At 47.8% G+C, this 15,031-nt stretch overlaps 1 protein-coding gene across 4 annotated transcripts in view; it reads right to left on the bottom strand.

The window, feature by feature from the left end:
- The window catches only part of coro1ca (coronin, actin binding protein, 1Ca), a 35,124-nt gene that overhangs the window by 7,152 nt on the left and 12,941 nt on the right, over nucleotides 1–15,031 (bottom strand). For all 4 annotated transcript variants that reach the window (XM_035526291.2, XM_081713379.1, XM_035526292.2 and 1 more), the window contains exons 2-6: nucleotides 10,872–11,071; nucleotides 3,627–3,749; nucleotides 2,231–2,360; nucleotides 843–1,024; nucleotides 337–456 (exon numbers count right to left, since the gene is read on the bottom strand). In XM_035526291.2, coding sequence (XP_035382184.1) covers nucleotides 337–456; nucleotides 843–1,024; nucleotides 2,231–2,360; nucleotides 3,627–3,749; nucleotides 10,872–11,071 — 755 coding nt within the window. The remainder of the gene's footprint in view (nucleotides 1–336; nucleotides 457–842; nucleotides 1,025–2,230; nucleotides 2,361–3,626; nucleotides 3,750–10,871; nucleotides 11,072–15,031) is intronic.

The raw sequence follows: 15,031 nt of genomic DNA on the forward strand, positions 1-15,031 counted from the left end.
CGCAACAGTCAACATGTAATATCTATGTATATTTTACTCACTTGTCAACAGCAGCTCACCAGGGATTAACTTGTTTCCCAATACACCCATACTTAGCAATTTCTTGGACCAAACTGCAGTGTCGATGGGGATTCTCCACTGACTACACTATTATGCCTACACTAAGTCTAGACTTGAACACACCCAAATCTGTTCAGTCTTAGATGGGTTTCCTACTTGCTCCATTAAACTACTGGAACACACTCAATCACTTTTAACAATCCCATACACACACACGTGCATGTGCGCGTGTGTGTGCACATGCATATGTCTGTGCATCGGGGGGGGGGTGCGTACCGGGTTCCAGAGTGCAAGCTGCCTCTCACTCATGCGGCTAAATCCAGTGGTGAAGATGTTCCCGTCAGCAAGGAAGATGGCTCTCATGGGCCTCGCCCCCTCGTGGGCCTTATCCTTCTCCTGCCTCCGACAAAAAAAAAAAAAAGCACGCACACACGCGCGCGTCATAAAAATCCTGTCACATGGGGGACTGCAGACAACAGTTTTAAATCTGCTCGTAATATTAAGAGGTTCCATCTGTAAGGCTGCAACACTGGGCTCCTGAAGCACAACTATTTGACACATTTTAACAGACGGCACCTGGGGGCTAATCACACAGCCCCTGATTCTTGCAGACCTGCACACGTGTGTGCGCCTCTGTGTGAGCGTGCATGTGTGTGTAACAGTGGCCTCATCTATATTGCCAATGCATGCCCAATTTTTTGCAGGCGCGTTTTATGCGGCTGTATGTCAGAGAACAGAGGGATCACCGCAGACTTTGTTGTCGTGCGTGTGCGTGGCCGTACCGCGATGAGCTCCTCCTTACGCGGATCGATGACGCGGATCTTCTTGTCCTTGCAGGCGGTGCAGATGAGGCTGCCGTTGCGGTTCCAGCAGGCGCTGAAGATGACGTCTGGGTGCATGTCCTCCAGGGTGATGAGGGCCTCGCCTGTGCCCACGTTCCAGATCATGATCATGTTGTCGCAGCCTGCATGTCAGAAGGGGGAGTGGGAATTCACCGAACACAGACAGACAGACACACAGACACAGACAGACACTTCAAACTTTGTATGGCAGATTTAATCAGGACAATAAAGACGTATAAAACACTCGATAACTAAAGAAATCAGTACTCTATACAGTGTGATACCCAATACCCAAATCACTGAAGCTCGGAAGGCTGTTCAATTGAGCTCCCCAAGGCTTTGGTGAAAGGCTCAAAGTAGACATCGTTCCTAAGCAGCAAAGCCTTGAATGAAGAATTTCTTTAACCAAACCGATCAATGGGTTTAGAGATACTTGGATCACGACAGGAGAATTGGCTAGGAGGAGTCTGAAGAAAACGATGGAGAACGTGTTTCTGGGTGAGAGACAGACACAGACAGACGAAAGAGAATGCCCCATTGACAAGTTCACAGGGGAACAGTGCGAGGGTAAAACAGACAGAGATTTAGAGCAAGGCTTTAATAGGAGGAACGGTGCTACATCTCTGAAAATGGAGCCAGAAATACAGAATACATCTGAATGAGGACAACTGCACCACAAAGAAAAAAAATTAATCTAGGACATAATGGCAAATTAGCTGGGATTTTACTGTCGCCTTCATTTTACCATGAATACGCAAGACCTCTGCAAGTCCACGCTCGTCAAAGCTACATAATGCCTACACTCGGTAGAAAAAAAACAACAAAGCAAACCAAAATAAAAACCAACAAGTAAACTTTTAAGTCATGTGTAATTTACATGCTGTTGTACAGCATGTGAATGCTTACATTTAGATTGTCCATCTGGTGCACTTACTGCAGCACACTCATTGTACTGAGCTGTGGGTCCCAGCAAATTGGGACCTACAGCACTGTAAGACATGATCTTGTGTTTGCACAACAAATGGAGGCGTTGCGTGCGGTGTTCTCATTTGGCATCATGTTCAGGTGTCCCGTGCGCTCCTGTAAACACATTACCCTTCTGCCACGTTGCACTGAGGCGACGCACACCCCGGTGGAACGCATCGTTCTGGTTTTCACATGGACCGGGTACCAAAGTTCTCCTCAGGTTTTGCTGACTTTCTCTCAACCACAGCACCAGTGCCTTTATTCCGCCACAGGGTTTGCCAAAGGCTGCTCGGGTTAGGTGACGGCGATGTGCTCGGTAAACTGGGTCATGTGGTGTGAAGCAACTAGACGGGTACACTCACCTGCGCTCAGCAGGACGTTGCGGGCAGTGGGGTGCCAGGTGATGATGCCCACCCGTTTGGAGTGGCCCTCTAGCACCACCACGGGCTCGGACATGGAGGTCACCAAGCCATTCTCAGGGATCTGCCACACCTGAAACGGAGAACAAGAGGAGAGGCCACCGCTTTCAGATCATGATGCCACTCTCGCGTTTCCTACAGAAAAAGGGTGGCATTTTTCTTTGCATGGGTCAAAAAGCCTTTGAACAGGGTTATGATGTAACCCTTGAACAGGTTTATGATGTATTAGTTTACTTCCAGAACCTGCATCTACCATAGCCAGCCTGATGGGGGCAGCAGAGCACCAGTATAACCACATAACATTTGTAACGTTAATTGACAACGTATCTCAGGATGCTGCTATAGTGAAACATTCAACACGCTTTTCGAACACTGCTCTGGTATAGGTCATGTCCCGCTTGGATATCACTTCCCGGGTCCATTTCAGTGTGCAGGCTCAGTAGTGATATTCAGAGGCACACAAGCTCTGGTTATGATGTCATTCATGGCACGTGACGTTCCCATGTCACGCTCACTGAGCAGGAGGAGCTTACTGAGACTTCACAGCTGCTGACCCTAATAACTGTCTGTGGGACTTGGACCATTCCAGCTGTTTTCAGTGGGTCTAGCGATGTCACAGGGACCACTGTTATTTACTCCGACAGTGCATTTTATCCCAACCCATCCTTGTACTGCCCTGCTCCGAATCCTGGAGGTCTGGATGGCTCGCTGAACTCTTACACACTAGAACTGAACCTATGAATCGCACTACACTTGGCTTGTCCATCACAAACAAGGCAAGAAATGGGTGCGAGTTCAGAACAGTGGCAAAAACAAAATCCACATGCACAAAACCAGCTAACACAATGAACAGTGCTTGGAACTGACTTTTCTTTAAATAATGATCAGATTTTCTGCATAAAAAGGGGGCCCACCCCCAAAAGGTCATGACTGATCTAACCCCATTTCCATGAGTTATGTCTACCAATCATGAACAGAATTCTGAATTATGGTTGTTTTTACCATGCAGAGGTGAATTATTACATATTCAGTACAGTGTAAAAACCTCAAATATATTAGGCTTAAATTTTCAGTAGAGCAGCACCGTGTATGCTATTGGCAGATTTAAAGTAATCTAAAGCAGCATGCATGGGAAGCCCATCATTGCTGCAGACATCTCTCACATACACACTTTTGATGAGATAAAACAAGGCCAAAACTTAACCAACATAATGCATAGGGGACATCCTTTCTGTAATAAACATAATTTATTCAGTGAGGTGATGAATGAGATACGACCCCGACCCCCCACCCCCACCCCAGTAAATGGAACAGCATGCACAGAAGGCAGTAATCATACCATGATGGTGCAGTCTTCAGAGCCACTGGCAATGACCTGGTCGTTGTGGGGGCACCAATCGATGTCCAACACGGGCCCCGTGTGTCCGCACACCGTAGGGTAGGACTTATCTATCCGGCCAGCCTACAGACAGGAAGGGGGGGGGGGGGCAAGAGACGTAGAGATAAAAATGAGGTTTAGTTAAGGATGTTTTTCAGCAAGAAATGAGATTTTTCCAGCCAAAAAGCATGAGGTCATAGCAGGACACACTTTTGCCCAGCACAGAGAGACACGCAAAACAAAAACACGACAATGAGAAAACAAAAGCATTGCCCTACGCATTCCTTAGGCAGAGAGAGAATCAGCGCAGCACACGCGCGCTCTACAATTATGCCAACGGCGCATGGCTGTACCCCAAGTCTGCCCAGATTTAGTATGTTATTAACAGTCATCAGTCATCTTCCCTTCGTAATGAAACTCTACCGCACTAACATGTGGCCAGGAAGAACACTGAACTCAGATCAGTGTTGTTCTCAAAAGACGCAGGACTCGCCAAACTAGAGGACGCTTCAAAATGAGACGTGCACAAAAGATGGCAGCTGGAGGTGCCGCGCCCCTCTGAAGGTAAAACAGCCGTCACGGCGGTGAGACACGTGGGCGAAACAACGCCGCTAGCGTCGTCATCTCAGTGCCTTCGTTGGGAGCTCACCGTCTGGCCTGGTGCCGGGCATTCCTGCACCATGAGCCAAACGCTCCCATTCCTCTGCAGCGGGGAACGACAGGAAGGACTCGGTATGGGACTGCACGTGGAGCGAAGACTTCGGTTGTGTGTATCTGTGTTTCATTACATACATTACAGGCAATCCTTACTGACTCCCTTATTTAATGCCCCAAGTCCGTTCTTACTCCGCAGACGCAGGCATGCAGTAATGTAAAAAGGAAGCCTGCATTTTTTGCTTTCAGGCAGATTTTCCGAAGACATCAGCACCCTACGGGGTGTGTCAGGTCATGACCTCTGGCCCCCTGCGGGACAAGGAGTGCTTAGGGATGTGTGAGCAGGTGATGGAGTGCTCAGCCACTGCAGAAGAAAGGGTTCCCGTGTGCGGGAAAGTCTGCAGGAACGTGTGCGCACGCCTCGGGGGTGGGTTACACGACTGCACTGTGATGACATTAGTGATAAATCACCAAAGTTCAATTTAAAGCAGAACGTGCAATGCCGCAAGAGAAGCAACTCAATCAGCTAACGAATACAGCCTCCAGACACCCACGCCCACAAAAAGCGAAGGCCAATTTGAGCTTGCACGCAAGTAGGCGCACACCAACATGTCTGGGCAACAAAGTACACGTAAAGGGATTTTTCAGCTGATGACAATATGAACACCACAGGTGCCTTCAGCTGGTGTGTTTGCAGTGATGTGGCCACAGTCTGCACAATGCCTCCTGACGAACAAGAAAAACAAGACTGGCGAGCTTGGAAGAGGAGGGGGCTGAGGCAAAACACGTTTCTCTCGTAAAATAAAGTTCACCTGGCAGAGAAAATGAGTGAGGGGGATCATACGCAAATGTATGCAACAGGAGGTCAGGGCAACCGGCCAAGAACGGCAACTGTTCCAAATGCGCCACTGAAATGTAACTGCACAGTAACGAGAGTTGCAGGGAGGCGCGAGGAACTGGCGCTCTCACAGCCAAACCCCAACCGTGGGGCATTATTCGAAAATAACTGAAGAATAAAAATGTAAAAGCTCAATTCAACAAGATTAGACAAAGGTTTCCATCCAAGATTTCTACCTTGTTCCAGTAAGGACCTGCAATCCAGAAACATGCTATATAACATTACGGAACTGGCATGTTTGTCGACAACCTAACCATGAAGCGTGGTTCTCTGGGGATCTGCCAGCTGAGACGAGGGTGCCTGTGGTGGAACCTGTAACTGTAGCACGACCTGCAAGTGCTCTGGAATGGCATATAAGCAAACCTGATTGGCCGTGAAGAACACCCAGAATGGCACGTAGGCGAACCTGATTGGCTGTGGAGAACACTCAGGACGGAGTGTATTGCGTGATTGCTGCCCCCATGGAGGCGTGTCTCTGCAGTGCTTCTGGGTCCCGCCTGTGTCTGACTGCTGCCTGAGGTGAGAATTTATGCCACGTGATTACATGCTCCATTCTGACTGGACATCTGAGGGATTCAGAGGGCCATTATTTCTAAATAACAGATGGCTGAATCTGTTTAGTAAGTGACCCCTGGGCCCTGCTAGTGCTGATGAAATGGCTTGTACTGAAGTACCCACTATTGCTAGAGTCTACGAGTACATACAGCTACCTAATCAGCTTCATTAGTGGAAATGTTCAATTGAAAATAAATTCTGTCGCCAACCCCTTCAAATCAATATTCTGTGTCAATGATTTATATTTGGTAGGTCTCAATGTCTTGACAAGCTCCTTATTGAAAAACTCCTCCCGGGCCTGGCCGCCACGCTGGGCTTCACTCTGCAGCCTGTACGAGGACCAGAGACGCAGTAAGCACGAGGGCGCCTGCATATTTGGCAAGCGGCAGCGCGGCAAGTGGTCATTCTCTACCGTGGCGAGATTTGAAACACACTCAGACACGTGCGAGCCATTAGACCCGTCGCCTAGCAACATCCAGTCACTAGGTTTCGGCCGGGAGCGGGACTGGATTCTCCCCCTGGTGCTCGACCAGGTGAAAGAGTGGCCATGTTAAAAAAAAAAAAAAAAAAAAAAGACTTAAGAAAAAATCCTAGGAGAGAAAACGCAAACGCTTCAGGAGGCGGAGGAGGGCCGGAGGATCCGGGGGCGACTTTACCAAAACCAACAGGACTGCAGGTGACGGCACTCAATTCCATCCAATAGGCAACAGGTCATGGGTTAAATAATTACACCTTAATTGCGACACGAGCTCAAACTCGCAACGCAAGATTCATAGCGGTATACTGAACCGAATATTAGACAACATCAGAGGAGAGTTGGAACACCAACACCTAAGCCAAAGGGCAATCAGCAAGTGGAGAGGGGACACACCCTCCATATGGAGGCTAATGCACTAGCATACCAAGCTTAACCAGTGTGGAAATTTCCATTTCCTGTCTCTATCCTTGATGGCCCAGAGACTGGTTAGACTACAGCTGTGCCCTGGCTCTGACCATAACAAAAAAAATGGCAGGCCAATAACACTGATACGATCTCCGCTGGAACAGCCAATCAGCTGGTACTGGGCCAAGGAGCTCGGGAGGGGATCTAATTAGAAATCAAGTATAGCTAGTCACGTATGACAAAGCGACAGAGTACGAGTGAGTGAGTGTCAAACACCCATGCTCGATGTTGCCTTTTCTATTATTTGCCCACATTTCGTTTACACATTCAGCTGACGTGCAACTGCCTCGACCTGCGAGATCAAAATCCAGACCCAAAAAGCCACAGGCCTGATTGAGTGAGCGAGAATGTGCAATTTTCTTCTCCCGCTGACCTGCATTAAGAGAAGAGCTACTGGCAAATGTAGACAGACACTTGACTTGAAGTAAAGACCAAGCCCTCCCAGCTCACTCCACACCGCCTTCAACTGGCTATTAAAGAAACTATTGGGTGCTGTCCTTGCAGACTAGCCAGTAGGGAGACAGGAGGAAACGAGGCTGGAAGGCTGACAGGCGGGGAGCCGAGGATGACCATATATGGTAAAATCTGCATTCAGCAGCCTCCGGAGCAGAGCCGGTGCAGCGTGAGCAGGAAGGGGCTCCTGGAATACAGATCGGGACACGTGCAGTCAGACAGAAAGAGACGCGCACGCACCCATGCCCCCGCGCGCACACTTCCCCACTTTTCATCCTTTTCCTGTCCCTTGACTCTTTCCACCACACTCTTCCACCTTCTTTCTGCATGTCCCCCTACACGTCCTCTCTCTACCTGCGGCTCACCTGTGCCCAGCCAGGGGCGCGCCCAGCACGCCCGGTTCGAACGGAGCCAGTTACAGAAATACCGCCGAGCGCAGTGGCAGAAATTGAGAGATGCAGTCAGTTACCGCTGTTAGGAGGAAGTGCTCAGCTCGAGTTCACCATGTGCTGTAGGCTCGGTGGGCAACGTTGAAATGAGCAGTGGTGAGGTGGGGGGGGTGATGGATATAAGGCGGTTTCTCTATCCTCATTCCATTCAGCATGGAGAGAGCTGAATGGACGACAGGAATGCGTGAGGGGGTGGGGGAGGGGGGAGGGACAGTCGCCACGGCAACCTCTCCCCTGCAGTTTCCTTCATATGGTAATAAGGGAACATGCATGCATTCAGACAAGGAGAAACGTTTAAAATGTATGCGGGCATGAGTATGTGTGATTGGTTAAAATACGCAAGTCTAGAAAAGTTGAAAAGCAGGAAAAACAAATGAGCGGCTGAGTCATGCCACTCAGCCTCCCACACAGAGAAGAAGCGCGCGCTCACGGCCCATCCCAGGATCCCTCTGGAAAGACCCTGCTGGCTGGGGACATACCAGGAATAGCAACCTCTCAGGGCAGCACGCTCGGACAGGCCGCAGCAGTGCTGCGTGGGGAGCAAGAGCTTAGCACCACCCCAGTCTAGACGATACCGGGAGACAAGGCCGCAAAAGCTCCTACAGTCGCACTCGTTCGGCTCCGGAAAGCCACGTCTAGCAGTGGGCCAAAAGTGCCGTTTAGGACAAGGAAGTGCAGCACGATCTGCGGTCCGAGAGTGGCGGGGAGGACTGGGGCAGGGCACTACTAGGGGAAACAAAGCCCGAAGTCTTCAATGACTGTTATCCTGCGCCTGCACTTTACAACCGAGAAGCCGTGGCTGGCTCCCGAGCAGAACGGCGGCGGAAGACAAAAAGGTGCGGCAGGGCCGCGGATTGGCGTGCGCATGCACAGAGACAAAAGATGTCCCACAGTGGGAAGCAGCAGGGAGTGGGTTTGACAAGCCAGATTGGTGAAGAGAGCATGAGCGTGTGTGTATATACACGCGCGCGCTCAGCAGGACAGGCGGGTACAAGCATATCCCACACCTACAAAATGTTGGAAAATTCCCTCATTCCTAAACAGGCATGAAAAGCCAAAACACGCCAATATACAGATACACATCTTGCAGAAGACGATGGCGAAGCACAACCAGCACAGCCACCTGCCCCACAAACGCACCGCTTTTAAAGATCAGATCAAAACGTTCAAGTCAGAGCAGCTAATCAAAGGATGACATGGTTTGATGCTTCTTCGATTAGGCTGAGCAGCTGTGTTATCACATCAGCCCACATCACTGCAAAGGCCAGATGGGCCAATCTAAGTCTTCCTTTTTCCCCTGTAAAAGTAAGCATATATAAAATAAAAGGATTTGTTACTGCATATATTGTACCACTCTGTGTGTGAACGTGTGTGAGTAAATACGCAAGATGGTGACGACATGTTTAGCAGCTGGAAACTGTCTCAGATGTCACGCTCGTAACCCAGTGCCCTCTAATCGGCAGCCACCATACGGCCTTTCACCACAGCTGCTGCTTCAACCCATCCCAGTAAAAATCACGCCCCAGTCCCCTGCCAGCGACTGTCATGTGTGCCAGTCACTTAAACTGATCATTGTGTTTTTTAAAAAATTAATAAAAAAGGTAATCTGATTACATGAAAAGACCTGTGCGTTAAGGCTCGCACTCGCTTTATAGGATGCACGTGATGTGTGTAGTGGTGCCTCAGTGGTCAAGGCCAAATTGCCACTGCTCGGCCCCTGAGAAAGGCCCTTAACCCTCAATTGCTCAAGTTGTACTCGCTTTGGATAAAAGCTTCAACAAAATGCCAAAAAATGTAAATGTAAATTACTCGAAAGACACTCTGGTTCAGGGTTCTTGTCAAACAAGTGTATTAGCTTTGATTCTCTTGGGATGCTGAGCTAAAGTCCATCCAGTCCTCAGTCATAGCCGTAAATCCTGAAGCCTTTACGGGACTGATATTTCACTTGTGGGAGCTGGCCCTGAAGCTAGCTGCTGAATCAACAGGTCTAAATCTCCGCAAGCATCCTGAACAAGCTCGCAGCAGGAAAGTTGAAGTGCTTTATGCCTCAATCTTGGACGTGGTTTGGAATAACCAGCCTTCAGGAAGGGACAGAGGCATAATAGTTTCAGAAATGTGCGGGGGGCTTTATGAACCAAATCGCCTTCATCCAGGCTGCGGTCTCAGGATTGCTGTGGCTTACCCGGCCAGCCTCCCAACGGTGTTCTTTTGTTCCGATTCTGATGTCCGCTCCTTTATTTCCCTGACCCGAAACCAGTTTAGTCCTCCGTCCTACAGTGGCTCTGCGAGATTATTTGAGTATCGGATGCGGCCTTAGATCAGCGAGAAACAACAACAACCCATCCGCTAGTGTAACCGTAAGCGCCAACATGGGCGCAAAGTTTATACTGCGGGAGAGCCAGAGGCAAGAGAAAACCAGACGTGACTGTAAGCAAACCCAAGCCCGGGTGGCCTGTGAGGGTTTCCAAGGTCAGGCGACCCGGCGCAGGCTGGGGCCCAACGCCACGCAAGCCGCGGCATCAACAAAACACCGTGAGGTGAGAGGATCCCTGGGGCGGCCGGCGCGACACCGCGCGTATCGAGTGGCAGCCCAGCTCGGGTGGGGCGCCACCCGGGACATTTGGAACTGCTCATGCTGCCCTGAAAGCCACGAAACGAGATCTGCTTACATCACCGGGCGTTAGACTGCTGCTGGGAGGTGGGTCATGAGGCGCGGGCGGAGACAACTTGTTAATGCTGTGGGCCTCGGGAGATTACTGCTTTCCACAGGATGCATTGGACGAAAGAGTATAGAAAAGAAAACCTTTTTCCTGAAAACACGGGAAATGGAAAATGGAAGTTTTCACAGTGGGGCAGAAAGAACTGCGATCAGGAAGTGGGTTTCATTCTTGTCTGCAACAGCAGTGGGTGGAAAGTCAGTAGTATGGAAGTCAAGCCCAGTGAAAAATGAGTGGTGTTTTTTCCCCTCTGCTTAAAGTGTAAAAACAAACTGGACCCTCAAAAATGCTGAGGAGAACATTTCAGCTTTGCCTATAATGCACAATATGAAAGAGAGAAAAAGAAAAAGGCGCGCGCGCACACAAACACACCTGTGAGTAAAGTGGTATCTGGATAACATGGAATATGAAGTTTCTGCACACCTCTACTCGTAGTAAATACAGTGTGTGGAGCATGTAAAACCCAGAATGGTGGACCGATGGCTGGCAAACAACCAAAACCCACAAGCTAGTTCCTGTGGCTGGGAGGTGCATTACCTTCTGGAGAGGGAGGACAAGGAAGGCCCCTCCACCACTGGCCTCCACAATGATGGCGACGAATTTTGGGTTGACGGCGCAGAAGGCACTGTCCCACGTGACCCGGGAGACGCGGATGTCATCGTAGCACTGATCGTTCTTCGCCGCCTGGCCGAACACATGACGGAACTTACTCTGCCGTACAACTCGTCTGGACATATCTATGGCGAGAGAGAAAGACAGTTAATTACATTATATGAACAGCTTTTGCAGATCCAGGCTGAGGTTCCGCGGATTCGTCAGCGTCAGCAGGTATCCTGGTGACAGAGTGCCGAGTAACGTCATCTTAAACATTACGCAAGCAATTTCACATTCCAGAATGCAATAGTTGTTTTTAACAACCAAACATGTCGTCAGGCAGCAAGGGGCACTCGGACAGGTCAGTCTGCTGATTCATGCCTGGGCCTGAGCGTCACATGCAGACATGAAAGCCACAAAACTGTCTGACCTATTTCAATCTGAGGTTTTAAGTTATAACATTATTTAAGAGCTTCTGCTGTTGGCGTTTAAGAAATAGGAAATTTTAACAATGACAATCAGTAAAGCACATTTTAACTAAAAGCTTTAAATCTTTTAACCACAGAAAATTATATAGCCGATATCACTGGTCACTGTCATTTTTCAGCTTTTAAAATTTCTATCACTCATTTGGACAATATTTCACATTTTCACATATTACAGACCTGTAGCAGTTGCTATTTGCCAAGTCTAACAATCACATCACTATGTGATTCATATCAAACCAAAATAAGATCTTAAATAGCAACTATTACCTATACATAGTAACTGCTTAAAATGTGTTATTTTCCCATTGGACAAAAGGTGATGATGCACTGTCAGTATACCAAATGAACATTCAAATTGGCTGAGATTTCACTTGATGCCAACTTCTTACTAAACGTGCCGATACTTTGCTTAAACCAACATCGACAAAGCATGGAGTTTGCACACATTACACCTGCTGCTGAGTAGGGCTGAGGGATGCAGCTAAAATATCAGAACGTGATTACAGTCTCACTGCTGGGATTTCTGCAAGTTGCGCAATGGGCCTACTATATTTAAAGTACACTGGAGAATGCTAAAGGTTGAAACACTGACCAGCATTATTTAGAATAAAGTTAATTTATATTTACTAGGTCACATGAATGCCTCTGCTCATAAAAATCTGATTTACATGTTGCCCGAGACTCCAGTAACAAATAACTCGCTAGACACTGCACAGCACCTTAACTGACCTAAAATTCAAACCTACGCACTGTGACGAGCACAACCCAGAAACCCACTGCAAGGGAAGAGTTTGAAGTAAGACAAGCTCAGTTTAGCAGCGCTTGTGCAAAATTAAATAATAAAAGCAAAATGTGAAAAAAATACATAAAATAAAACACACTTTGGGGCGTATTACAACCCACCAGAGCAAACATCTGTCTCCATATAAACTTCAACAGCAGCCTTTTTCCTACTGTCACCAGATCATCTTGCTTCACTTCTAAAGCAAACCGGAGCATATTCTCCGTGCTTGGAGTTAAAATTATGACACTTCCCAATGTAAACAACTGACATCCAACTAGAACAACTTCCAAGCTTTTTGGCTGGACCTGTTCAATCTTCACAAAACAGAGGGAATGGAAGAGGATGGAAGCTTTGCCCCGGACTCGTGGAACAGAGCTGCATCCAGAGCACCCATGTGCAACAGCAGGGAATTACCAGCAATCGCTGGAAACCACAGGTTCATAACTGGATTGCAGTTTACATTGGTGCTCATTACAACTAAGACACCATTGAAAGGAATCAAGAGTAATACCAACATAACATAACGCTCTCCTAGAAGATAACTCAAATCAGGCCCATCTACACTGGCATGGTCAATTCTTTGACTACTTTGACTTTGGTGGGGAGAACATATTTTCTGGACAGACCATGTCATGACACATGGACCAGCGCTTCCCTAGTGTGAGCCAAAAGAAAATGTCAAAATACAAAGCTGTCATTTGATTCTAGCAAACAGCATAACCAGACAGACATAATCCAAATCTGTGTAATCAACGATTTCCTCAAGCTGGACATCACCAATAAGACTTCTCCTTTGTGTTAACGCCACTGTGGTCAATCACACACAGGGCCGGTCATAGATGAGCAAATGGACCCGAGCTGCAAAGGAGCTGAGCAATTCAGGAAGTGGTTCCTGCTAGCGGGTGTGGTGGCCGGCGTGACTCGGGCAGATAATGTGGACTTTGTCTCCTGATAAACCTTCACACGTGGTCACATGCCCGAGCGGCTGCCTCTGCTTCTCTAGTCTCACTATGGGAGGTTAGTGTGCAACGGCCTTCTAGCTCATTTTCGTAAAATGGAAAAACACTCACAAAATAAGCAGGGGACATGCGGACTCGACGCATGACAAAAAAACGAAAAAGATTCATCGCACCTCGCATTTCACTCCCATTAGTGCTCAAACCAGGACATCACCACTTTGTGGGCAAAAACGGGCACATTTTAGCCTTCAAAAAGATCAAATGGACTATTTAAGAAAAAGTAACATGACCCATTAGGAGGCATCACTCTCATGCTTGGCTATGTGCCACCACAGAAGGCCAATCACGATGTTCCAATGTAAGATTCCCTCTGCCAAAAGTTCAGTCTCAGCCAGTGGCTCGGTCAGGAGATCCGGACACCACAGACGCTCCAGGCAAACAAACCTTGGCAGGTCCTGTTAAAGGATGGATTATTTGGGACTCAAAGGCCAAAAAGGTAGAAGCATTGTAGCCAGACTTGAGTTGTCGTTTCTGGTACATGAGGCCATATTATGGCCATTGCCGGACAAACAAAAAAACAGGCTTTTGTCCTGCAAAGAGAAAATCCATGTTTGGGAAGAAACTGTGAAATTAAAGCAGACAAAGATAAAGAGGGAGACTTATTTAAGGACTGGAAAAGCAAACACAAAGAATAAAAGGGAATTAATCGCACTACATTTCTCTATGGGTAACGTCCAACCCCTTGTTCAGTCCTGCCACGCCTGCAACCACGAAAAACACAAGTCAATCCCAGGCCTCTTGAGCTGGGGCACATCTGTCAGAACCTCTGTCTCTACTGTACCAACAATGCACCCAAGCAAAGAAAAACAGAAAGGCATCACTAAGATCACACAGTCATGAGCTCTTAAACCCCTTGAGTAGATTTCTGCCTGAAATAGCTTGCAGCAGCCTGGGTAAGAGAATTCCAGACCAATGATTCATGGTAACTCAGAGCAGGTGTCGTAACACACCTTTGTGCAATTCCACACTCACACTACCCTACCATGATACAAGAAGAAAATTCAGAAACTGTTCCATTCTTGAATGAGAAGCTCTTGGTGAATCATAGCGACCTTAGCTCTCACTAAAGAACACCCACAACAAGGAGCACAAGTCAGATTTTTAAATACGTCAAAACAAGAGCGGTATCTGAGCAACAAAACTCAACGAATCGCTTAAAAAATGTTATAAACGCCAATAAAGAAAGTAGAACATGCCACAAATGTTGGATAATGGGGAATCGAAAAGAGTGGAAAGATGCTGCTTATTTGGCAGCATTAGTGTGTGTGAAGTGGTTAATCAGGGGGAGTCTGACCAGCTGATACATCAACAGGAATTTAAGCCCATGGCTGGTGTCAAGACCTTCCCCCAAACACCTGCTACGCAAACACTAACTATGGTCAGAAGAACATCATGGGCTTTAGGGAGGAACAAATCTGTCCCCACTGCACATGAGCTAGATGGAGATCAAAACAGCCATTAAAAGTTGCTTCACTTTAATCCAGTGATAACTACGCAGTTTCCTCTTAGCAGAATTACCTGAGTGAGGTTCTCATGCAGTTTAGCATCATGCGTGTGGTTACATGCACTGAAGGGGGAAAAAGGGAACCCATTCTAAAAATTACTTAAATCAAATCTAGTTTGAACATTATTAAAAGGTACCGGGTACACCACCATTGCCTCCTTAGTGATGCAGTTTAAGTAAACGATATCCCACAGACCTTCAACGCTGCAGAAAAGTGCGATTTCAATTTCAGGAGCAGCACAAAGGCTGCTACTCCAGGAAAGTGACCTGAACCATTTACATTAATCTAGTAAAACCCAGCACACACT

Source organism: Electrophorus electricus, chromosome 1 (assembly GCF_041902795.1).
Source record: "Electrophorus electricus isolate QZ-2024a chromosome 1, ASM4190279v1, whole genome shotgun sequence".
Classification (NCBI taxonomy): Eukaryota; Metazoa; Chordata; class Actinopteri; order Gymnotiformes; family Gymnotidae; genus Electrophorus; species Electrophorus electricus.